This window comes from Myxine glutinosa, chromosome 6 (genome assembly GCF_964187855.1).
Source record: "Myxine glutinosa chromosome 6, kmMyxGlut1.1, whole genome shotgun sequence".
In the NCBI taxonomy this organism is placed as follows: Eukaryota; Metazoa; Chordata; class Myxini; order Myxiniformes; family Myxinidae; genus Myxine; species Myxine glutinosa.
Window position 1 is genome coordinate 73,202,578 of NC_136266.1, and position 24,837 is coordinate 73,227,414.

At 42.7% G+C, this 24,837-nt stretch overlaps 1 protein-coding gene across 3 annotated transcripts; it reads right to left on the bottom strand.

Moving 5' to 3' along the window:
* Positions 1–13,183: 13,183 nt before the first annotated feature.
* On the bottom strand, positions 13,184–21,640 carry WNT6 (Wnt family member 6). Of its 3 annotated transcripts, none has more exons than XM_068120394.1 (4): positions 21,002–21,640; positions 19,416–19,636; positions 18,397–18,704; positions 13,184–13,830 (listed from the first exon to the last, which is right to left on the bottom strand). In XM_068120394.1, exons 1-4 carry the CDS (start codon positions 21,076–21,078, stop codon positions 13,369–13,371), a joined length of 1,068 nt encoding a protein of 355 aa, XP_067976495.1. In that variant the 5' UTR covers positions 21,079–21,640; the 3' UTR covers positions 13,184–13,368. The 3 variants fall into 3 exon arrangements, with proteins under 3 accessions (XP_067976495.1, XP_067976494.1, XP_067976496.1); XM_068120393.1 differs by having other exon boundaries at positions 19,416–19,729; XM_068120395.1 differs by having other exon boundaries at positions 19,416–19,725; positions 21,002–21,639.
* Between the last annotated feature and the right edge of the window lie 3,197 nt (positions 21,641–24,837).

Below are 24,837 nucleotides of genomic sequence, written 5' to 3' on the forward strand. Positions count from 1 at the left end.
GCATGACGTCATGGCTGGGTTCCGAAAGGGGCCCGGCGATGACACGCACTGAAAGGGAGTGCTCAGTTTTCACTCCGGTTTCTTGTTTTCTTGTTTGTTTGTCTGGGCGATATATCAGCCATCCTTTGAGCGAGGAAGCTGAAATTTCGGCACAATAGTGAACACGTGCCTTGGCAAAAATTGTATTTTTATTTTTTGATTAATCAATGAAATGATTAATTACTTAATTATTATCGATTTATTAAGCACTTATTTATTTCCTTTCTCATCTAGCCGATATCTCAAGCACCTTTTGAGTTAGGAAGCTGATATTTGGACACAATAATGACCAAGTGATTTGGCTGTAAAGTGTATTTCTGATTTTATTGATTAATTGATTAATTATTAAATTATTCGATTAATGACTTAATTAATGTTTTTTAAAGATGCAGATTCAGATGAACCAGTCGTAGTTTATATATGCTATTAGACAATTGATTAATAAATTAATTATTTCACGATTTTTATATATTTATTTTGATTATTAATCACTTATTTATTTTCTTTCTCATCTGGGTAATATCTCAGGCACCTTTTCATCTAGGAAGCTGATATTCGGACATGCCAATGACCACGTGATTTGGCCATAATGGATATTTTAGATTTATTAATTAATCAATTAGTTATTTATTAATTAATCGATTAATTATTTAATTTTCGAAAAGATACAGATGCAGATGAAACACTGGTGGCTTAGGTATGCTATTAGCCAATTGATTAATAAACTAATTATTTCATGATTTTTATATATTTATTTTAATTATTAATCACTTATTTATTTTCTTTCTCATCTGGGCAATATCTCAGGCACCTTTTCAGCTTGGAGGCTGATATTCGGACACGTCAATTACCACGTGATTTGGCTATAATGGATATTTTTGATTTATTAATTAATCAATTAGTTATTTATTAATTAGTGGATTAATTATTTAATTTTCAATAAGTTACAGATGCAGATGAAACACCGGTGGCTTAGGTATGCTATTAGCCAATTGATTAATAAATTAATTATTTTATGATCACTATTTATTTATTTTAATTATGCAATTAATGAATTCGTTATTGCACACTGTGCCCTCCCAATTCCATCTCCATGTGCTGCAAGGTTCGGCACCCGGCGATGTCGCGGGCTGGATGATATGTTATTTATTTATTTGGCATGGGGGCGGTGTACTTTGAATGTATCTGCACTTGTTTATTTAATATTTAACTTTTCCTTTTAAGGTAGTGCTAATTGTTCATTATGATGCCACTCATCATTATGATTGCTGTACATTGATTGCACCAAATTTATTGTATCCTAGCTGTATTCGTTCTACCGGGACTCCACTGTACCACAAAAATGGGACACGACAGTTAGCTTAACGTCCCTTCCAAAGCAAACTCTGCTTTGAGATAATGAAAAACTGGCCTCCTCCCTGCCCCACAAACTCTGAAGAACAGTGCCAAGCTGGGTCGAATTATGGCACAAAATTAATTTCATCACGATATGACAATATAATGTGTGCGGCAATTACAGTATTTTTATCCTTGAACCAAATACACACTGGGGGCCCAGCAAGGAGAACATGAGTATAAGGCTGATAAGGTATTTAGGATATAACACAGCACTTATATATCAAGTCTATGCACAAGGGCAGGAGAATGTGGCGAGTTAGCAAGCACTCCACGAAGACAGCTGACTTCACTTTGGAGGTGGAAAGGTGCAGGAGGCCTAGATTCAGGCCAGATTTGTTCTGAGCAATCGTGTTGTTATAACGTTCATGCGTATTCACTCGCGGAAGGCTCAGAAGACAGGGTTGTCAAAAGGTTTCGGATAATGCAAAGAGTATTCTCCTGCATGGAGACAGGAACATATAATGGGGTCACTGGGTTGTGGGGGGAGATGTGGAGAATTCTGGATCCGAAGACTGCAATCTGAATTCCGTGGCTGTACCCTTTTTCATAGGTTTGGGGACTATTGGGAAAGCAAGATGTAATCATCATCGGTATTTAATGATCTGGATTCAGTTTGGCCTGTTTGATGTGTTCCCATCTGAGCACATGGCTTATGATGCTGGCACTTTACATTGTGTTCATAATCTTCAAATGTCCTAATTCATGCTGATATTAAATAATACATCTCATAATTTAATGTTCCTGTCTTGCATGTGATGTTTGTACAAGTTTTGCCATCAGTTTTATAACAATATCAAAATGTCAATACCTCTACTCCAGTCTTGCTCCCTCTGCTCTCACAGCCCTCCTGCCTTTCCATCTCCTCCAGAATGCATGCGTTCTTCCAGTAACTCCTTCCTGGTTAAAATCTGAAAATCCAGGCTGACTACCACCAACACTCCCTTTTCTTTTCCGCTTCTCTCCCGTTTCTGGCATTGCATGCCAGAGATGGTTCAATCATTCTCTTCCCTCCAGGGTTTCATGTAAGTGGTGCACCACCAACTCAGGTCATCCTTCATCCATACCTGTAATTATTTCTACCCCATTAATCCAACACTCTTATTTGCAGGTTACTGTTTCCTCTCTTCTCTCTCTACTCTTTTCCTGACCATTGCTTATTTTGTCGACAAGTCGCCCCATCGCCCCCCCTATTGCCCCATTGCTCCATGCCCCTACATTGTATTTTTACCCTCTTATCTTGTTCTTCAATGAGCCGACATTTTATGCAAAATAAAGACCCTCTTATGATATGACATCACAATTGTGGGTAATGATGTCATTTGTTATTCATATATTTGCCACCAGTTATCAATTTAGTGGTGAATTAAAGTCCACTCCAAAAAGTGTTTTAGCACTATAAACTATTGAGGTACACAGTGATAATTGTACACAGTGATTGATAACAAATTACGGTGGTGATTTATGTAGTTTTTGGCCCGATCACTCAACGGTGAAGAATCACTTCTTTTTTTCTTTTTCTTTTTTGTATACAGAATCGAGGCTCATGTATGAGCGAGCACATTGAAAATGAAAACATGCACAAACACATAAATCATGCAATGGAGGGAGCGGGAGGCAAGAGGGGGAGAGAGAGGGGGAAGCACACAAGCACAACAACAGTAGAGAACAGGGATGTCGGTAGCTCTGTGGAAGGGGGAGGTCGGGGGAGGAGGGAGGGGTACATGGTATAAAGCAAATAAACACTTCTAGGAATTTCAGGAAAGAAGTTGGGGATTGAAAGAAGCAGATTTGGGGTGTTTTGACGGGGGTAGAAAAGATCAAGGTTTTGGATGGGGGAAGATAAGAGATTATGGTGAACAGCTGTTTTGGAGGGAGGAGAGGGATTGAAGAGAGTGTGGGAGATTGTTCCAGAGGCAGGAGAAAAGAGGAATGAAAGAGTGAAGGTGAGCAGAGAGTCTTGATTTTGGCAGTTTCACGAGAAGAGGGTTGCTGGCAGATCTTGTGCGCCCTGCAGGAATATTTGGGGGACAGAGCGCAGAGAGAGCAGGGGTAGCAAGGCTGGAGAGGAGTCGGTAGAAGACAGAAAGACCACCAACCTGCCTGCGGTGAGAGAGAGGCCCTCAGAATCAGCTTCATCACGGCAGATACCAATGATTCTGAATGCTTTGGCTTCAACCACGTGAAGCTGAGCTAGGTGTGAGGCAGGAGCACCAGCCCAGAGTATCCATGAGCAGTATTCCATTGAGCTGCGGATGAAAGCTTTGTACGTGGTGAGGAGCTCAGAAGTTCCCAGAAAGGACTTCGCACGACTGAGGATGCACAGACGGTGACTGGCTTTGGAGGCCAGCTTGGAAATGTGGTTTTCCTAGGACAGATCATGGCAGATAGTTAGACCCAAAAGCTTGAGTGACAGAACTTCTTCAAGAGGATTGTTCAGAAAGTAGATGGGAGGGTTGTCCAGACGGTCTTTTTGGAGAGACATAGTGAGAGTTTGAGAATTGTCAGGATTGAAAGACATGTTCTACTTGTACTTGTTTGACCAGTTTGTGATTTTGTCCAGGTCTGCAGAGAGTGAAGAGGCTGCTGCCTGCCAATCTGAGGGTTGAGGTATAGGAGCGGCAGAGAGTGGAGTCATCAGCAAAGAGACAGAGAGGATTTTACAGAGAGTCGGAGAGATCATTAATGAAGATCAGAAAAAACACAAGGATCAGAAGAGTTAATGAAGACCAAAAGAAAAAAACTTATATATTCAATATATTCTTTGATCCTGATCCGGATTCAGATCTTCACCAAAATCGAATCAATTGGTACTTGTGACACACCCAACCTGATCGCCAAGTTTCGTTCAAATCCGTCCATAATGGTTTTAGTTGCACTGGGTTGATTGCGATTATTGTAAAGGTAATGCAGGTGTAATTGATCTCTCAATATCTTTCCACTAAAACGACCACTGAGAGAAGCAACAAGTGATGAGTTTATTGAGAGAGGCCAAAAGATTTACTGGAAAGCCAGCTGCAAATACTCCAGATGTATGGTCACCAATGGGGCTGGCTTCTGTGGCTCACACCTTGCGCACCTTGATGCTGTGGAAACAAAGGCCTTCAAGATAACTGGAACCTCCCACAATGAAGCTGGAACTCTGAGCCTATCACTTTCACATCGCAGACAGGTCGATCATGGTCTTTCTCTTCTCCTGCCTCCTTTTTGGTCTTGCACCCTCTGCCCTTTCCATGCTCTGTCCTCCTCCCCTACAGCCCCCAGGTTTCTATAGGGTGTACGAATTCCACCATCAACCCCTTTCTGGTGAAACTCCCGAAAACCAGAATCACCTTCACTCATTCATTTTTATTTTTTACCACCTGTGGAACCATCTTCTTCAGTCTCTTCAACCTCATTCTTCCCTCTAGGGTTTCAAGACAGCTGTACATAGCCATCTCAGGTGTTCTTCTCCCATCCAAAATCATGCATATACCCACATTAACCCTCCCTAAGCTCACCTCTTTCCATGTTTCCAGGTTTTCCTTCCACATACTATGATTGAGAGGTTGCGGTTGTATCCATCTTGTTCACTCTTTGTGTCCTCCCCTTGCTCTCAATCTTCCCCCAATCCCTTATTTGTCTGCCTCCCTCTAGTTTGTTTGTCAGTTCCACTGTTGGTGTGTTCCCGTTGCCCTCGTTATGCTGTTCTTTTCGTTTTGTAACATCCTGTCCATTCTGTGTTCTAGCACCTCGCTGAGCATCCACTCAACATACACATTTTTTTGATAACAAAGTTGTTCATTTTATAATTCTGCGTTATTCCATTTAATCAACTAGCAACATTACCCGCCCTATGGGCGGGGTTTCAATTGGGAGGCCCAAATGAAAAGGCAAAATATCAGAAATTGAAGACTTTTTTATTTTAAACAATTTATATAAACATCCGTTAAATCATATCACACGCAAATCATCAAAATCTAAACAGTATTTGTAGAATTTCAATAAAAGCCACATCACTGTTCATATCGGTAAATATTATTCCATCGTGTTTGGAAAAATTGGAAAATTGGGGAAATTTTTGAAAAACAATATAGCCTATTGTTTTTTTTTTTGTTTTTTTTTAACTTAATTTTTACTCCAGGGGGTCCCAGGATTACCCACCCAATATTTCGTTGCGATTGGTTCAGCCGTTTTTGCGGTACCTGGGAACAGACAGACAGACAGACAGACAGACATTTGGTGAATTATTGTAAGATTTGCATCAGCAAAGACAACCAGTTGTTACTAATTTCCCGAATTATACTTGTTATGGTTGGCCACAGCCCTTTATACTTACAGCATGGGACAGGCGTTTTCAATTGGACACCTAGCTAGACCAGCGGAAGTTTTGCTTGATCAACAGATGGTGGTGGATAAGCAGAAGGTGTCAAAACAACCTGAACTGTACCTATAAGCTTTGTACCCTGCCGTGTTATTTAAATTCACAAATCTGCTGCTGTCATGGAAAATACTCTTTTTGAATGATTAAAAAACAGAAACTAGCAAAATTGAAGTGTAAGTGAAAGACAATATTGGCAGAAACTGGGAAAAAGAAAATGTCTTCCTGTTTCAATAACACTTGAAACATAACAATAATAACATGTTTCAATAATAACAATAACACCTGTAAGCAGCAAAATCCTAATGTGGCAAAAGAAAGCAAACATCAATCTACGCAGCAAATCTGGAATATGGGAAGCAAAATGATTGGTGTGTTTAGCAAGAGATTGTAAATTTAACCATGGCTCATGAGCAGTACTTCCTGATTAGTGTCCAGCAAAGTTTCTGACTCCAGGGAGTCGGACGGAGTGTGATTTACATCACCTGAGATGGACGCCAGCTTGTCCACAAGTGAAAATGCAATTCAACCTGCAATGGTTAGTTATTCGATGTTCCATGTGAGTTGGTCAGCTTTTCCTCCTTTATTACATAAGTTGTTTTAACTAGTGCCCCAGGCTTCATGAGGAAACAGCCAAAGGATAACATGACCTTTTCTAATTCGCCCAAATGTAGGTTTTGGATATCATCTTAAACAATATTGAGTACTGGAGTACTTTATTTTGAGTATGATGGATTCCCTAAATTGGTAAAACTTATTGTGGTATTTTGATGGAGCGATTTATCATAAACTATGCACATACTGCAATATGGCACTTTCAAAATGACGTAATCCATCCCAGAGTGCTTGACACATGTGCAGAAACCTCTAGAAACGAAGTTCATCGGGGCGGTCTGAAGGTATTTCATGCCTGACAGATAAGGTATGAGCATGAAATGACTCAAAAAGCTTTTAAAGAAGCTGAAAATACTTGGAAATGTACCTATGAGAAAGTGGTGTGCCTCTGCCCAACGAAAGATTTGGAGAACGTAATGATCAACTTTTCCAAAAGGTTGATATGTTGCAGATCTGTACTGAAAAAAACTCCCAACCCTGTGGGTCATGAAAGGCAGACGGGGAGGGGTGTGATGGGAGATTTGAATGGGAAGGTGAGGGGGTAGATTTGAAGGAGAGGGGTGAGGGGGAGATTAGAAAGGGAGGGGTGAGAGGGGAGATTTGAAGGGGATGGGTGAGGGCGGTGATTTGAAAGGGAGGGTGAGGGAGAGATTTGAAGAGGAGGGATGAGAGGGGAGATTTAAAGGGGAGGGGAGGGTGGGACATTAGAAATGGAGGGGTGAGAATGGATATTTGAAGGGGAGGGGTGAGAGGTGAGGGGGGAGATTTGAAGGGGAGGGGTGAGGGGGGAGATTTAAAGGGGAGGGGTGAGGAGAGATTAGAAATTGAGGGGTGAGAGGGGAGATTTGAAGGGGAGGGGTGAGGGCGGAGATTTGAAAGGGAGGGTGAGGGAGAGATTTGAAGGGGAGGGGAGGGGGGGGGAGATTAGAAAGGGAGGGGTGAGAGGGGAGATTTGAAGGGGAGGGGTGAGGGCGAGATTTGAAAGGGAGGGGTGAGGGTGGAGCTTTGAAAGGGTGGGTGAGGGAGAGATTTGTAGGGGAGGGATAAGAGGTTGAAGGGGAGGGTGAGAGGAGAGTTTTGAAATAATGGATGCAATTCAATGGAGTACTACTCTCCCCTATAGGATGGAGCACCAGCATCACTTCTCTCGTAGATTCTGTGGAACTTATAGCTTGACATTATTAACCAGCCTTGATGGTGTAATGGTTAGAGTGTTCACTCTGTCTGGAAGGTCAATGGTTCGAACCCGGGTCAACCATACCTAAGGCTTTAAAAATGGTACATGCTGCTTCCTTGCTTGACACTCAACATTTAAAAGGGAAAGAGCACGGACAAGCAACCATAGGTTGGTCATAATCATCGCATAGGTTGGCCTGTAATGGGTCTAATGGCCTCCTCCTTTGTCGAAGTTATTTGCGAGAGAACTCATATTATTGATATCTGCAATGATTAGGCCAAAGCACAAGGCCGCTTGCTGTCACATCGCAGACAGATCGGTGATTTTTGTTCTTCATTTTCTCCTCTGGTCGAGCACTGTTTCATTATGTCTCAGCCCTCTGACTCTCCCTCAGCTCCTTCAGATGCACAACAACTGCTTCCGGGTTACTTAGACTCCTTAATTCCAGACCTTGCGAACACCTCCCCTCTTTTTTGTCCTCTTTTCTCCCGTTTGTGCAGCTGCCTTCTTGAGGCGGTTTGATCACGCTCTTCCTTCCAAGGCTTCAAGCAGGTAGTGTATCACCATCTCACGTCATCCTCCATCTTTAACCAATGCGTTTCACTCCCATTAAACCTACTTTGCTAAACTCTTCTACTTGCGTGTCTGGCCTGGTTTCCTCACCTTCTCTTTTTCCTCTTTTGCTTGTTGTCTACAAACTGTGGCCCCACGATCAGTTTGTTGCCTTTTTACCCTCTTTCACCACACTCTTCCATGAGCCTCGACTTTGTATATAAAGTAGTTGTAATCAAATGAAATGTACATTTAACATTCAAAAAGGTTGCTGTTGAATGTTAAAATTTCACAGCATCTTTCAGAGTATGGTGTTAACCCAGTATCTTGGCCAAATCACAAATTAATGTGTACAAGTCGAATATAGGAGTGGCCATACTTGCCTTTTTAGGTCTATTCTATACATGTATTGCATACAAATGGCTGTTTCATTACTTTAACAAAAGTATTTTCATGTGAATTGGTTGTTTTGCATCAAATGCAATGAGAAATAACCATTCCACTACATATGGCCGTGCATGATGGTGTTGTGTCTGCATTGTGAGCGATGAAGTAAATCGTAATCTTTCATGATGAAGACCTTGATGCAAACAGCAGGTGGGTTGGCTTATTTGGCATTCGCGTATTGGCACGTAGGCTGGCAGGATGGTCCAGAGGTATGCACACTGCTCTCTGAGCTGTCCATCCTGGGTTGGGATCCTGACCTGGCTGTAAACTATCATTGCGGTGTTTCGTATGCAAGGTGATCCCTCAATGTGTGTCGTCACACGGATGGACCTTAAACTGAGCGACCCATCTGCCGGAATGATTTGGTGGGTGCTAAAGATCCCACGGTGTCCTTTGTGAAGAGGTGTGCTATTACCCGTACCATCAACAAATTACAAATTATTGGCCCTAACCTACAGGGGGAACTGCATCAGCGGCACAGCCGGGCTCCTAGCAATAATGCAACCAGCAGCCTCAGGTTGCCTATGAAATCTTCGGGCATTGCACATGATACAAAGATTCAAAATTCAAACCCCATAGACCATGTTGATTTGTACATCATCTCCTTAATTCTTATAAAGGTAGTTTGATATTTCTTGATGTCCTCGTTCTGTACATGATCCATTCACAATCTCTACAATGAGCCTGAGACCATAGAAAAATAAATGTTGCACCGGGCTGTTTTCAACCAAACTTAAACATTCATCACTTGGGTCAACGCTGCCTGTGACGTCATAATTTACAATCTGTCTTGAGTCTTGAGAGTGACATTTCTCATTAAATGGAAATCAAATTGATATTGGACAAGCAGATAACCCAGTTACACCGAGCTGTTGTAAGGGAATTTGTTCCCAATAGAGAGTGGAATATTTAGGGAGTTTGCTGGGAATGTCCTTTAACAGCATAATATTCACTAACTGTTAAGAATGCTAAGGTTTGTCGGCAAAATTAATTGAAGAAAACGTATTTATATGTTTGATGGAACTGACTGCATACTTTGTGGTTATATTATTTTTTGCTTTTGGTTAGTGTGCAAACCAGTGACCCTCTGATCCACCTGTGCACACAACAAAAATGCACATAAATCGAAAGTGCATGAATATCAATATGTTTATACCTCCCCATGCACTGTACGGACCCAAGAGCACTTAAATGAGGTATTATCCAGCATTATACGTGCTGTAGTTACGATGGTTACCCCGTTCAGACACAATCGGGCAATTTGTATATATATATATATATATATATATATATATATATATACTTATATATATATATATATATATATATATATATATATATATATATATATATATGTGTGTGTGTGTGTGTGTGTGTGTGTGTGTGTGTGTGTGTGTGTGTGTGTGTGTGTGTGTGTGTGTGTGTGTGTGTGTGTGTGTATTTGTATGTATATATAACTTTAAAATAATTTCATTGATGCAGATGAACTTTGAAAAACTTTGTAAGAATAGTTTGCATCCCTCAAATTGCCCCTTTTGCCGTTAGACTCGACTGATTTAAGGAAAAAGGCCATGCATAAGCTTCTAGGTGCATTTTTGGGTAAAAGTTGGGAACCTCACTTTTTAACATAATTAGGGTATGCGTAATTCGATTAAACCGGTTCCCAAGCCAAATTTTGAGTTTAGAATTTTTAGAATTTTGAGGTTTCCTCTGTTGATTCAACATGACATATGTTGTTCTCCAAGACTGGTAAACCAGAAGCAATGTCACCGACAAGTGATGCTCTTCATTTCCATTTGATGCGAGTACACTATCAAGCCATGGTATGGATAAATGCTCATTGTGCCATACCTGACCTTCCTGCACCTGTGGAAATGGGATGGAAATGTGGTGATTCAGGACTAGAGCCTATTCTGATGTCACTGAGTCCAATCCCAGAAAGTTGCCTCGAGATGATTTGTTATTCATGCCAGAAGCAATGCAAGACTCGACGGTGCAAATGTCGCTATTCAGAGTTGAGGTGCACATCAATGTGTGCCTGTCAGCAACAGAGTGATGATCAGACCCCTTGTATGAATTTGATGTAGTTTGGCAAAACAACATGTGTGACATTCCTGAATGTTTGTGCTTCATGGCCATGTATACTTAATTTTAGAATAAATGGTTGTATGAAACATTGTCTTTTTCAGTTTGAATGTCTTGAATGTCAGTTTGAATGTTAGTTTGAATGTCTCTTTCAATATGTCCCCAACCATAATATAGACTAGACGGATTTATGAAAAGAGGCCATGTATAAGCTTCTCGGTGCATTTTGGGGTAAAAGTTGTAAAGTTAAAGTAAAAGAGCTGCATGTATATACATGATACATAAATGCTTGTTCAAATAAATTGTCCAAAAATGTCAATTTGGCGGCCATTTTGTTTATGCTAATTAGAAGGCCAAAAACTCAAAATTCGGCTTGGGAACCGGTTATTATAATTCAGCTTACCCTATTTATGTTAAAAAGTGTGGTTCCCAAATTTTACCCAAAAATGCACCTAACATTCACATTTCTCAAGAAATCCATCTAGTCTACTTGAAAGTGCATCACTGTTTGATACAGGTGTTTATTTTAACGAATCCACGAACCATCACCGAACTATAGCAAATGACTCGCATAACTAAAACACAACCTGAGGACGAGAGCAGTAAATGTTTTAAAGTGGTTGAATCTTTAATCCGGTTAGAACAAACACAAACCTCGTTCCAGATGTATGGATGAATGAATCAGCCAACACATTGTGGCGTGCAACCTTCAAGACAGATAAGTATTCACCAGATATGATCTCAGTAAATATACATAGAATAATGAGCAGTTTGTTTTCTAGCAGACATATACAACACATCATGTGTCATTTGTCAATGACAAGCCAGTTATATCTGCATCGCATATAGTTATCTGCATAAGGAATCCCCGAAACAACTGCTACCAATCGATTATGGAGTTTAGTTGTAACCATCACTTGTGGATTAATCTATACAACATCCATATACATTCATATTGATATAAGAACCATATTTAAGGACAAGGTGAGCAAATAAAGTTCCCCAGAAATATGTTCACGAGGTAAGGTGTACGGTCAGCCCAAACATTGTGGTTATGTAACCCTCAGACAGACTACCAGACAACAGACAGATTTATATTTCACTCAGACTTGTGGTTTCTTTCGTATTATGAGTTCCACCTTCCCACATGGACACGTGACACAGAAACAGTTCTCAATCGTCCTCATGACTTATTCCTGTAACTTCCTGTGTTCACCCCAAGGAGTTGAGACTGGTGAAGAAGAGCAAAAGGAGGAATTCGCACTTCTCAGAGAAACTTGTCAGGTAAGTATAAGGATTGTATTAATCGATGTCTGGAACTTTACGGTCTCTCGTCTGGTATGTCTGCAGTACATGATTCGTACGTTGCTTTTGCATGACACTGATGAACGATATTGAAGGATGCATACATGAACGATTATGAATGAATGATATTGTATGATTAGCTCGAAGCCGTCGACCAGAAACGACTGCCAACATGGTAACATTTCTGAGTTATACATCTCATGCACGCTACATAGATACAGCTACGTAGCTTGTAAATCGTATGCTGGGAAAAGAAACCGCATAATATACTCTAATCTATCTCTCCAAGTTTGTGTTGCTATGGTGATATAGGATACATAGGCCCAACCACGTTCTTGTCTAGGTAGTGGCAGCAAAATCCACATGCAATGACTTTCTATACTCTCCAAAATACATAAAATGACTTCATTAAATATAGACAGGTCACCCAAAACACGACAGATGCTATCAAGCACCTGCACACTCCCGGCTTCACTTACTGGCCGTTGTCCCTGCAAGTCGGGCTGGTATTGGTAAAAAAAAAAGGCCAGGTTGAGGAAATCGAACGAGCCATTGTGTTATACTTCTCCAGTAAGTCTGCAGTGACATCACAGACTGTACACGTGATTGAAATGCAAATTGAGAAGAATGAGGGCATTAGAGACCACACAAGTGAAATTCCAATTCCGGCCTGGGATATTTGGGTGTACATCTTTCAAATGTCATACAAACCAACAAGATCAGAGCCATTATTCACTAAATCAAATGAAATATCATTAAAACACGCAAAGATATACTGAAGTATTTGTCGTGGCCACCCCAAAGATATACTATTCCTCGAGGTCGCTATTGCCCATGGATCCGTGTCACCCCGCTTTCCCTTACATATTTGTTTTGGGGGGAAATGCGATGCACTAGAATTGGCTGAAAGGACCATTTTGCCGAGGCCTGTTGTCCTAGTCCAAAGTTTCAGAGGAAAAAAAAAATTGGGCCCAGAAGTTTCAGCCAAGTGAATAATAAATCTCTATTTTATTTTGATGTATTTCAAACAATTTTCACGAAAATGTTGTCTACATTTAATGCAGCCATTATGTATGTATATATTGCTATTTCAGAGAGGACCAGTGTGTGTGTGTGTATATATATATATATATATATATATATATATATGTATATATATATATATATATATATACACACATATATACATATATAATAATTTTGCCACCAATTCCCCCCTCCAGTAATCAGTCCACTGCAAAAGGTTTGACAGCACTTGCAATGTCTGCAACCCCCACAGATTTCCCCCAGAAAGTTACGCTCTTGAGACAGTGCACGGTACGCTCGCCCCCACGGAAGGCAACCTCAAGGAGAGACGTGCACCTCATCTCTCCAGTCTGGCCTTTGTCACTCACTACAGGCAGATGCTGACCTGCCGCTGCACGGTGCAGTTCTTGCAGTGCACCTCGCAACACCACTGGAAGCGACACTGACAGTTCTCTTGCATGCTGAGAGTCTCTTGGCGGGCACCTCGACCACAACAGAGGAGATCACAGCCTCCCACCCCCGGTGCCGTGCTGTTGCAGAGACGGCCTCGCGTTCCCAAGGAACCTGTACGGCGGTTTGCCGTGCAGAAGTCCGGTGACTCCGCGGAGTAAAAAAGATCGTGCCGGCCCGGAGGCTTGATGTTGTGACCCACGGGAATGAGGCTTCGTCCGTCGTTGCTGCCCATGACTTTAAAGGCGCCGTCGAAACGGTCCTTGAGTCGGTTGCCCACGTCACGGAAGGGTGGCATCTTGCGCCAGCACGTACGGAGCGCGCACGATCCCGAAAGCCCGTGACATTTGCACTCCAGAAGCATGAAGTCGCTCACCGCCTGGAACACACACACCACAACCACTGTAAATGCTCAATGTAACCACATATTTATTTCTCTTTCACTGCAAGCGCAGCATATGGTGATGTCATAATATGAGGAACCAATCAGAAAAGGTTTTGGTTGTTAATGGCAGATGAACAGAGCTAAAGTTTTAAAATTTGAAATGAAAGCAAAAGTATCCACAGAAGGATAAAAACATTCTTGCACACCACGAAATCTGTTCTGCTTCCCTTTAGGTCTTCAGTAGGTTTATTCCTGCTCTGCAACTAAGATGGTGGCCCCTTGAGGGTAATGAGTAGTAAAACGTCAACGTGAGATCACATCATATCTTTTTCTTTTTAATTGCAAAATTATTCCTCATATGACAAAGGGGGAATATGTTTAATGTACTTGGAAGAATAGAAACATTGTTCTGTGAAGTGATCTATTAGATGCCCAATGCACCAGACAGGCAGACAGTTGTGGAGGATGATCTGAAATGGGACAGCACGTCGGCCAATGATGCTTGTATAATCATTGTCAAAACTTTTATCCTATAATTCCATAAACCGACAAGAGAGCTGCTTTTCATGGAAAAAATACAGGTATATGTCAGTACTCGTTCTGCATAATGATTTCTTAAAGATATCCTTTGTCCAATGGTAATACAATATTTAATTCAAAGTGTGTCAAATTATAATAAAATGCTCTGGCGAACACCTGGAAGAGGTACAGCCCCTGAAGCTCCTGGTCCTCACTATCTGTTACAACCTGTCTTGAGCAATTCCCGTCTCCAAACCGACCTCTAACACCTGGGTATTCTCCGTAGACGCAAATCCATTCTCATCCTGAGCTCATTACTGTGTATAAGGCCTTAATCTAAAGTATCATGGAGTATAGGTCCCCACTCTGGGATAGTACAGCCACTTCCCATATTCCTCCTGTGGAGGCAATCTAGTCCAGAAATCTCCATGTTATTGGCATCTCTCAGCAGGAGGTCGTGTCGCAGGGTCTGCTTCTCACCCAACACAGGTCTATATAGGTTGCACCACGCCTTCTTCCAAAATTACACTCTTGGTTCTTCTTCTTCCTCCTCTTCTTCTTTAATGGCCACAATTATTTACACCTTCTTGTGGGGTCGGACAAGGGGAACGGCGCTGGCCCTAGCCTTTTCTGGAAGCAGCTGGTCAGGCCTGACATAAGACTAATTACACACCCGGTTACCCTCGCAATTCCAAGCTCACCAAGCTGAACGCTCACCTCCATTCCTTTATCCCTCTACTGTATTTGTTGTCTTCCCGTGTTTGTTTGTTGTCTCCTGGCGGTCCCTCTAGTCTTTAACGAATGTTGCCCACCATCACCCCGTGCTTTCTCCCATACCTACCTCAGCTCTCTTCTACTCTTGCTGATCTCCAACTCCCTCCTCCCACCCATTTCCTTTCTACCACACATCCATTGCTGTGTGATGTCTGTGTTTCCTTGTTCCCCCTTTGATCCTCTGTCAGTCTGTTGATGCAATCCCCTCAGTCGTTTAGCTCCTCAATGAGCCGACATTTATGGACCGTATACAATTAATTTTAATAAAAATGCGGAAAAGCAAGTCGATTTTTTGCAAATTCCTCACCGCATATATCATTGTAAGAGGGGTGGGATGTTGGATGGGATACTTGAAGTTATGAGAGAAAAGAAAATAAGAGTGTTGAGAAATTAGTCCCAGACATTTTCTATTCCCAGAGATGAGTAGACTGGACTAGTCACTGGAAGAGATCTAAATTGGCCTGATTAAATTGCCAGACTTAGCAGCATCTTGGCAGTTTCAGAGAGACATAGACACTTTCAAGAGGACACAATCTGAGGAGCCATGAGTAGCTGAGGAAGTGCAAGAAAACTTGGAGGAGAAGTTGGGCCTGATCAAGTCGAGCAGAGAGTGGGACTGTCAGAATTGGGGTAAATATGGATTCGGAATCTAATCTAACAGATTTTGTAAGCCTTAGTCGCACAAAAGGCAGTTTCTGCAATGCCAAGCTTAGTGTGGTGTGATGACCAATGTCACACCAGCTGGAATAGTGCAGTTGCATTGACCAGAGTTTATAAAATGAGAGCCAGGGCAGATGGAGAGGAGGAAGCTGAAGTTTACCAAGAGAGCCTCAGACACAGTCATCACAGATGGGACGGAGTTAGACTACGGACGTAAACAAGGCATTATTGTGGAGCGGGAAAAGTATCCAAAGACATTAAGTAGGTAGTAGGGGAGGACTGCTGAGCTTGACAGGCTCATTGGACAAGGGAGCTGCTGAAATAGACCCCAATATGGCCACCATCAGGAGAGTTGTTGAAGTTCAACAGATGTTGTTTTTAATCAAAAATAAATCTTTCTCTGGGGGATACACTCACGTAAAAGGACGATTCAACGATAGTTTAAAAGTATCTCTGTTGCCTTTCACACTGACGCCTAGAGAATATTTCATTGGAGGTCTTTGTTTGATCTATACAATGTGGAGTCAGTATCTACAATAATCCCTGTTTATGAAGGTAAACGTATTAAAAGAAACAAACTTTCTGGCGATGTAAAGGCTGAACAGAGCAGATTATTGCCTCTGCCGCCGAAGGTGCACGGCGGTTATGTTTTCACCCCTGTTTGGCTGTCTGTGAGCCGGATATCTCAAAAAGTTGTGGACGGATTTGGACGAAACTTGGTGGACAGATTGAATGCTTGACAAGGACTAATTTATTCGATGTTGGTGAAGATCCGGATCTGGATATTGGATTTTTTTTAGTTTTCTTAAGTGTTTCTTCACCATTGAGAGATGGGGCCCAAAAACGATGTATAGCATGTTGTCTTTAAAAGTTGTGGCTGGATTATGACAAAACTAGGTGGATGCGTTGGGTAGGTGACAAGAACAATGTGATTATATTTTGGTTCAGGTCCGGATTCAGATCTGGCCTATCAGTGGATACAAAGCGTAAACTGTTCAGTCTTGCGGAGGTATGTTCTTCATAGAGTGCCATTCTGGTTTTCATTTTAATTATCATGGCTACCTCTCCAGATATGCTTGTGGACCACAGTGTGTAGCAGGAACAGCATAGGCCACAGTTGGTCAGGATCGATACGGCAATTGCCAGTATGACATTTGTTGCCTCGTCACAGAACTGTGAGGGAATTTATATTTGATATGAAGCCTCAAAATGAAGCTGTAAATCCTGCGATGAGATTGCTCTTCATTTAATGCAGCCTCGTATGTAGCCTTCATGATTTTGAGTTCATTTACCAAACTGCAGTTGAGTGGCTCATGAGCTCAGGCTAATCCCCCAGCCTCCACTCACCTCCTGCCCACTGAGGTCACACTCTGATAACTCTTTTGTGAACCCTTTGAAATGTATCCGTCGGTTCACTCTTCCCATTTCCACCACAGCAAGATTGTTGTTGGGACCATCTACACACTATGTAAGCAGTTTGGTAGGGAGTTGGTCGGGGAGTGAGGGGGTTTGGGGATGGGGAGGAGGGGAGGCTCATGAACTCGGCCTCATCATGAGCCACATGTTGTTTATCAATTGGACATGGTCCCAATGATGTAATCTATAAACATGTTTGATGTGTCATCACATCTCTAGGTGGGAATTTTCAAGAGCGTTAAGAGTTTCCACTGTTCCTAAGTTTCATTGAATTACTTTTTTTATATCAAGGTCTAGACTATTGTCTCTTTCCTTCCTGTATTGCTCAGCAGCAGGTGGGGATGGGTTATGAGACAACTACATAGCAACAATAGTGGGGAATAGGTATAAAATGAGAAAACAATGTATGAGCAAAGGAAGAAGGGTAGATGAGAAAAGGGAATGTTGGGGCACTGAGGAAAGAGGATGGAAAAAAAGGAAAGAGGTTATGTACAGAGGTCAAAGCTCAAAGAGGTATATTAAAGCCGGTGGCAGTTTGACAAACTAACAAAGAGAATGGAGCAGGTGGAAAAGGTCATCACACAAATAACATGAATGAGGGTAGATGAGCTGCTCATTGATAAAGGGGACGAGGTTATCGAGGAAAGAAATGAGGTGATGATAGACTTTATCTTGAAGGATTCAGAAAGGAAAAATAGACTCAGGAATCCGATTGTATAAAACGAGGAAAGGGGACGAGGGATGGAGATGAGCATAGAGCTTGGATTTCGGGATATAAATAAGGAGTGGGTTACTGGATGTACAAAGATGATCTGCTAAGAATTGGGTGGGGAAAGAATGGGGTTGGGGTGGAACGACGATGCAAAGAAAGAATTACAAAGAATAAGGGAGAATCTTTTTACTTTATATGGGAAAGGGAAGAGTGCTGTTAAGGATGAACACTATCGATTTTGTGTACATAATATGTAGATTTCCCTCTTCCAAAGTCGAGCCAGGGATGGTGAATTGGAGCGAGCTCTAGGGATCGTTGAGGATGACTATTAAGGGATAAGCATAGTTGTGATGGTTTTAGAACAATCTTCAGGCCTATAATTTAAAAGTGTGGTTGATTAAAGTGTTCACTCAAATCAATGCACATTAGGCCATGCTGACCCTATAAGGGTTTCAAGACCCTGCTGATCCAGTGCTTACCAAGCGTCCAGCTTCGTTGTTGTGCAGGTTGATTTGAGTGCGAATGTCACTGCCACCCTTTTTCCAGTGGGCGTCCATGAATTGGCGCGACTTCGCGTATCCGAATTGAACATCATCGCCGCAACCACCCCATTCCCACGCGGTGTTCCCGCGGCCAGGGTGCTGCTCTCGTTGTGCGGCTGCTGGAAGGTGACCCTGGGGCTTGGCGCAGTCGCACAATGGAAGCTCCCCCATGCTACACGCTTGGGTCACAGCGTGAGTTACACCCGCCGCAGTGATGGCTGATACGAAAGCCGTCTCTCTGATGTCTGGGACAAGAACAAGTGAGGTCTTAGAGGCTCCAGGCTGGTGCAACGTGTGGCAGCATGTTAAAACTCAGAAAAACACAACCTTGTTACAGGATCTCAAAAAGCATCCAATATTGTGAACATTTAATAATAGCAGTTTGAGTGCATTACAAACATCTCTTCATATGATTTCTGAGATCTGCTAAAAAAAAACATCCGATGAGAATCTCATGAGACACCATGAGGATTTGTTTTTGTAATGGGACCATATATCATAGGATTTTAAAAAGTGAGTACACATAAATATCGTGACAATTCACCTGTTTTGTTACAACAAGTAATGAACTATGGCCTGATCTAGTTCTGCAGTGTAATGTGTTCATTGTGATTGATTAGAACTCTATATATACTCAGGGCCTAACAAATTTCCAATCCAATATGTCTATAAATGGACATTTTCCCCCATGAACTTGTGCTATTGTTCGGGCAAATTCTTGTTCTAAATATGCGATTGGATATTATGTCCAAAGGTTAGTGCAGGTGGAACAGCCGGCTTAATATCCTCTTCTTAGGACATTGGGCTCCTTGATGAAACGAGCCACCGCACTGTCCCGCAGGACGGCCTTTTATGGATAGATCAGACCCTCTCATGCCGAATGGAAACGGTTGGTGAGCAATCGATACACCTTTGGATAGATTGCACCAATGGGGTCGCACCGCGGAGAGCCTCACCTTGCTGAAGCACTTTTCCGAAGTACTTGACGTGTCCACTGCAATTCCATCGACGGTGACGAAACTGGTGCTGACACTCGCGCAGAGCCAGACGCGCGCCCTTGATCACCTCCCGCACCACCTCGGGCTCGTTCACGCACAGCTCCGCTTGCTTGCTCGCCAGGCGCCTCGTCTTGCGGCAGATGCTGTTCGGGTCCATCACGAGCGGGCTGCCCACGGCCCTGCGCCGTCCGCAGCACGAACGGGCAGGCAGCCGTGCGGCGCGATCGCCACCCCGGGCCGCAGCACGCGCCTTGGCGAGCCCGCCCCCCTCCCTGGCGCAACAGGCGCAGCGCCTCTCAAGGGCACGGCTAACGTTAAGATTTGAATTCCTTTCGAACATCAGTCATGACAGCACCGAGCTAAGGTTTTTTTTTTGTTTTTTTTTTACTCTCGAGGGTTTTTTTTTCTCTCGTTCACACACAAAATATTTCTCACAAAATAGTGTTCGGTGTCTGGCCGGCTTTGCTGAAGCTTTCCAGACGCATTTTATAGCAAATCGCGGAGCGTCCGTGACGGACAACGTTTGGACAGAAGGTGATTTCGATTACCGAACTTGACAAAAGCATTGGGAGTGTGTGGAATCCACCGAAAGAGCGCAGGAACTTCGTCATGGCGCTCGTTCTTGTTAATTATTCAGCACAACCGTTCACACGGAATCTGGTGCGTAAAAAGCGTCATGATGGAGCAAATTTGCGCATTAATTTCGAGGCAAATTTGCGCATTAATTTCGAGGCAAATTTGCGCATTAATTTCGAGACAAATTTGCGCATTAATTTCGAGCGTCATTTAAATTCAATAACCATGGCAAACGAAACTTTCAAGAAACATATCAAGAAGTTTTAAGGAATTAGTGTGTTTTATCGACAAATGTACTTTTATAACTTCACAGCAAAATGGTTAAATTGCGCAAAAGTTAGCTTCCAGCACATTACTCTCAAATTAATTTTATTACGATTTAATATTCGAGGATAGTAAAAGAATCATTCGCAGTTTCAAATCAGATCCATGGAAAGCTCCCATCGTTGAGTGATTTTAATTGAAGCTCCAGAGAATGAATGAGTAAAAAGACCCCCACGTGCTCCCCCTTGTGTCCCCCCCCCCCTCCACCCACCTCGGGCGGTGCTGAACGCCCGTGAAGGTTATTGACGCGTTTCTCGCCATGTGTTGTGACTATGGCCAAGGACGTGTGATTCCATCAAATTTATCGGAATTGTTGGAGGCTTAGTGAGCTCGTTTAAGCAACGTTAGTTGGAAATTTAAACGGAGAGTTTTATTTGATCTTTAAATACTCAAAATGGGCAATTTGAAAGTCCCAGCGTGAAATTTGCTAATTTGTTCAAGTTGCGACGTCGATGATATTTGTCGTATTTAGTTACGAAAGGATGTAAACCTAAATATAATAGTTACTTACTTGACTTCTAGGAATGATTTCTTTACTCAATATACGTTCACAAACAATTCCACAGGCACTTTGCACAAGCATCCAAACTTCAATTTCTCAATTCGCTAATTCATGCCAATAAACCCGTCTCGATCACACTTACCACCAAAGGCCGATCGTGTTGGTTGGGTATAGTAGTAGGAGGAAGACCGCGAGCGTTGCACCGACCACCCGGGCCATGATCCAGGCTCACGGAAAGGTGGGGGATGGGGGGTCTCACGGACGACGGCTCAGTCCGCCGAGACGGCGCCGACCGGGCGGCTAGAACAGGGCACTCCGCTCGTCCCGGGAGTCGACGCGTCGCCGCTCCCTCTCATTTTTTATTCTTTTCCCCCCGTCAATCTCCCGTCGCTCCGCGTCTCTCGACGAGTCGTTCGAAAGGCGTGCGTCCGGCCACTCGTCGTCGTGCGTGACGGCGTGCACCGGCCGTACGACGTCACAGCGCGCCCGCTACCTGCGCCCCACTGGGAGGAGGTGGGCGCGGCCAACACCGCCGGCGCGACCGCTACCACCGGCACCGCCACCACGTGCGATTCAAACAGGACCTCGGACCGAGGTCGCCGCCAAGGAGCAGCCAAGCGGAGCTTGTGCGGGAGAAGATCTGTTCGGAGCGCGATTTAAATAGTTTCGCGTTCGTGTCCCGCTGGCTTCTGAAATACTCACAGTGTGCCAAATAGCTAAAGCAATGATTGTCCTTGTAGCAGGAATGCGCGACTCAGCGTCATAGCCGCGGCTTTTCTCCCAGCCCCGCTTGGAAGGCGCTTTGAGCGGAAAAGTGGTGCCGGTACGGCGAGGCGCAGACGTGGCTCCTTTGACCTCCCCCCGCCCCCTCCCCTCCCGACGGTCCTCGCCTCGGGCAGCGGAACCCCTTGCGTCCTTTGTACCGCGCGTCGTGGCGCAAGGAGAGCCGCACCGTGCGGGGTTCGCTCGGGCAGCGACTCAGAAATTGGACTATAATAGAAAAGCGAACAATGCGTGACAGATTCAGACAGGCTTTCCAAACCACTTTCCTTTGCTCTGCGGAACGATGCAAACACGCGATAACTTTGGGGGAAAGTCTGAAAAAGCGCAACGAAATGCACCGTTCGCATGTTTGTTTCTTTTGCATTTATGTAATACAAGTTGCATGTGACATGAATAAAATGTCACGATATTTAACGCTCGTTACGCGGTTTCATTCAGCACGTGTAACCATTTCATGCTGTCCCGGGGTAAAATCGATTATTTCATTAAACAACGGCCGAATGCAGGCAACGAATCACCAAAAGCATACACAGTGTATGACTTTGATTATTTATGTAAATCTATGTGTGTGTGTGTGTGTGTGTGTGTGTGTGTGTGTGTGTGTGTGTGTGTATGTATGTACATATATATATATATATATATATATATACATATATATATATATATATATACATATATATATATATATATATATATATATATATATATATATATATATATATATACATATATATATATATATCTTCAGGAGTATGAAGTGCGAGGGGCTGATTCTTCACGGGTCTTGCTCCAAGTCTCATGAGCGCTATTCGCCATACATAAGCTATACGACAACGTGCTAACTAGCCGTCGCAAATGTGCCCTAACCGGACGGCCTAGACGGCGCTAATGCTGCTAATCTTTCCAAACGGACCGTTTCTAATCGGATGAGCTATCCTGGAAAACTAGTTAAATCCATTGGCGTTAATCCGCCGATTCGAACAGGTCGAGGAACTGGCGGACGAGGCGCCTTTCGCGGGCTCCGCGCCCTCGCTCTGGGTGTAACATTTCAGCCTCGTGTCATCGGCACATGATCCGGGGTTCGCTCGAACGCCTTCTGCGTCCCAAGGCGTCGCTCCCTTCCCTCCCGGTGCTCCTGATGCGGTGGCGCCATCGTGAGAACCGGTGCGTTACTGCAGGCGCGCGAACTCCGTCCGCCAATAAGAGTCGTAAGTCGTCACGCCGGCTCGAATCACGACTACCTGCGAGCGATTCAAACTTTCTTGCGGTCTTCGTTAAGAGAGAATACAGAGTTCTTCAGGGGGTCAACGGCTGTCATGATGCCATCAGGGGGTCATTGTGCGGGGCCCGACAAGAGGCCACATATACGGCCTACATGTATATGATTACACATTTACACCAATTTGAACAAGCACTATTATAACAAGCAGAATTGCTTTGCAATACATGTCCCCTACAATGTTTCAGTTCAATATGTCAAAGGGTAAGGGAAAAAAAAAGTCTGGAAAAGTGACTCATTTATAATATATGAGATTTTTTAAACCAGAAAAGGGCATGAGTCGTGAAAAATGGGGGAAACACCCTAAAACTCAAACTTTTTCTTTCACTTATCATAATAAAGCAATGTACCAAGTTTCAGTTCAATATGTTAAAGGGAAAGGGGGAAAAGTCGACAAAACCAAAGGTGGGAAGGACAGACAGATGAAGAGCAAACTTATCGTCCCCTTTGGGTAAGGGACTAATAGTGAATATACGAGGTATTTGTCAGTATGAAATTTCATTGTTTGGTGACATTTTATGCATTTCCGTGATTTATCAATTAAAAAACTCTCATTTGCAGAAAGGTTAATTTACAGGTTGGGAGTTTGCATATTCGTCCTGTGTTTTTTTTTCTAACGAGTCTGAGTATCCAACATCATGTGATTAAAGGAGTATCCCGAGCCATGTTCGCTTCTGAAATGTTATTACTTGCAAAATCGAAGATTTTTCAAGTATATTGGTCGGTTGCGTTTGTGGTTCTGTCTGTCTGTCTGTCTGTTTGTCTGTCTGTTTGTCTGTCTGTTTGTCACCTGCCTACAGGTCACAATTCAAAACCGATCGTCACGAAACTTCACCAAGTTGTATAGGTCGTCCCAATTGAGAAGCCTTTTGATTTTGAGGTCAAATGTCATTTGGAGGTCAAATTTATAAAATCGCCATTTTAAATCCAATTGACTTGAAAATTGAATAGCAGTTGTATATTGAGTCACTAAATTGGGAAATGAAGTATTTTGAGGTCAAAAGGTCAAAGGTCAACTCAAGGTCAAAATTTTAAAATCACAATTTTTATCTGAAAAGCCGTCAATTTTCAACCGATTGACTTGAAAATTGAACAGCATCTGCATATCGAGTCACTAAATTGGGAAACTTACTATTTTTGAGGTCAAACGGTCAAAGGTCAACTCAAGGTCAAACTTCCACAATCATCACTTTACATCTGAAAAACCATCAATTTTCATCCGATTTACTTGACAATTGAACAACATTTGCATATTGCCTCACTGAATTGGGAAACCAACTATTTTTGAGGTAAAAAGGTCAACGGTCAACTGAAGGTCAAACTTCCAAAATCATAAATTTTCATCTGAAAAAACCGTCAATTTTCATCTGATCGACTTGGAAATTGAACAACATTTGCAAATTGTGTCACTAAATAGGAAAACCAACTATTTTTGAGGTCAAACGGTCAAAGGTCAACTCTAGGTCAAACTTCCAAAATCATTAATTTTCATCTGAAAACCCATCAATTTTCATCCAATTGACTTGAAAATAGAACAGCATTTGTGCATTGCCTCATTGAATTGGGAAACCAACTATTTTTGAGGTCAAAATGTCAAAGGTCAACTCAAGGTGAAACTTCTAAAATCATCATTTTTCAACTGAAAAATTGTCACTTTTCATCCTGTTGACCCGAGCTTTGATCAAGATCGTAAATTTTAATCTTGCAAAATCGGGGGGGGGGGGGGATTTTGCAAGTATCGTGCTCCGCATGACATCTTCTTGTTTATTTATTTGTGCTCTAATTCACCGAGTACATAAATGAAGAGCACGCGAAGGGGTTGGGATGTATTGGTGTGGGAATTGCGATTTATCTTGAAAAAGGGGAGTCGGGATGATGCGTGCAGTTATCGCGATATATCGTGTGTTTGGGGGGGG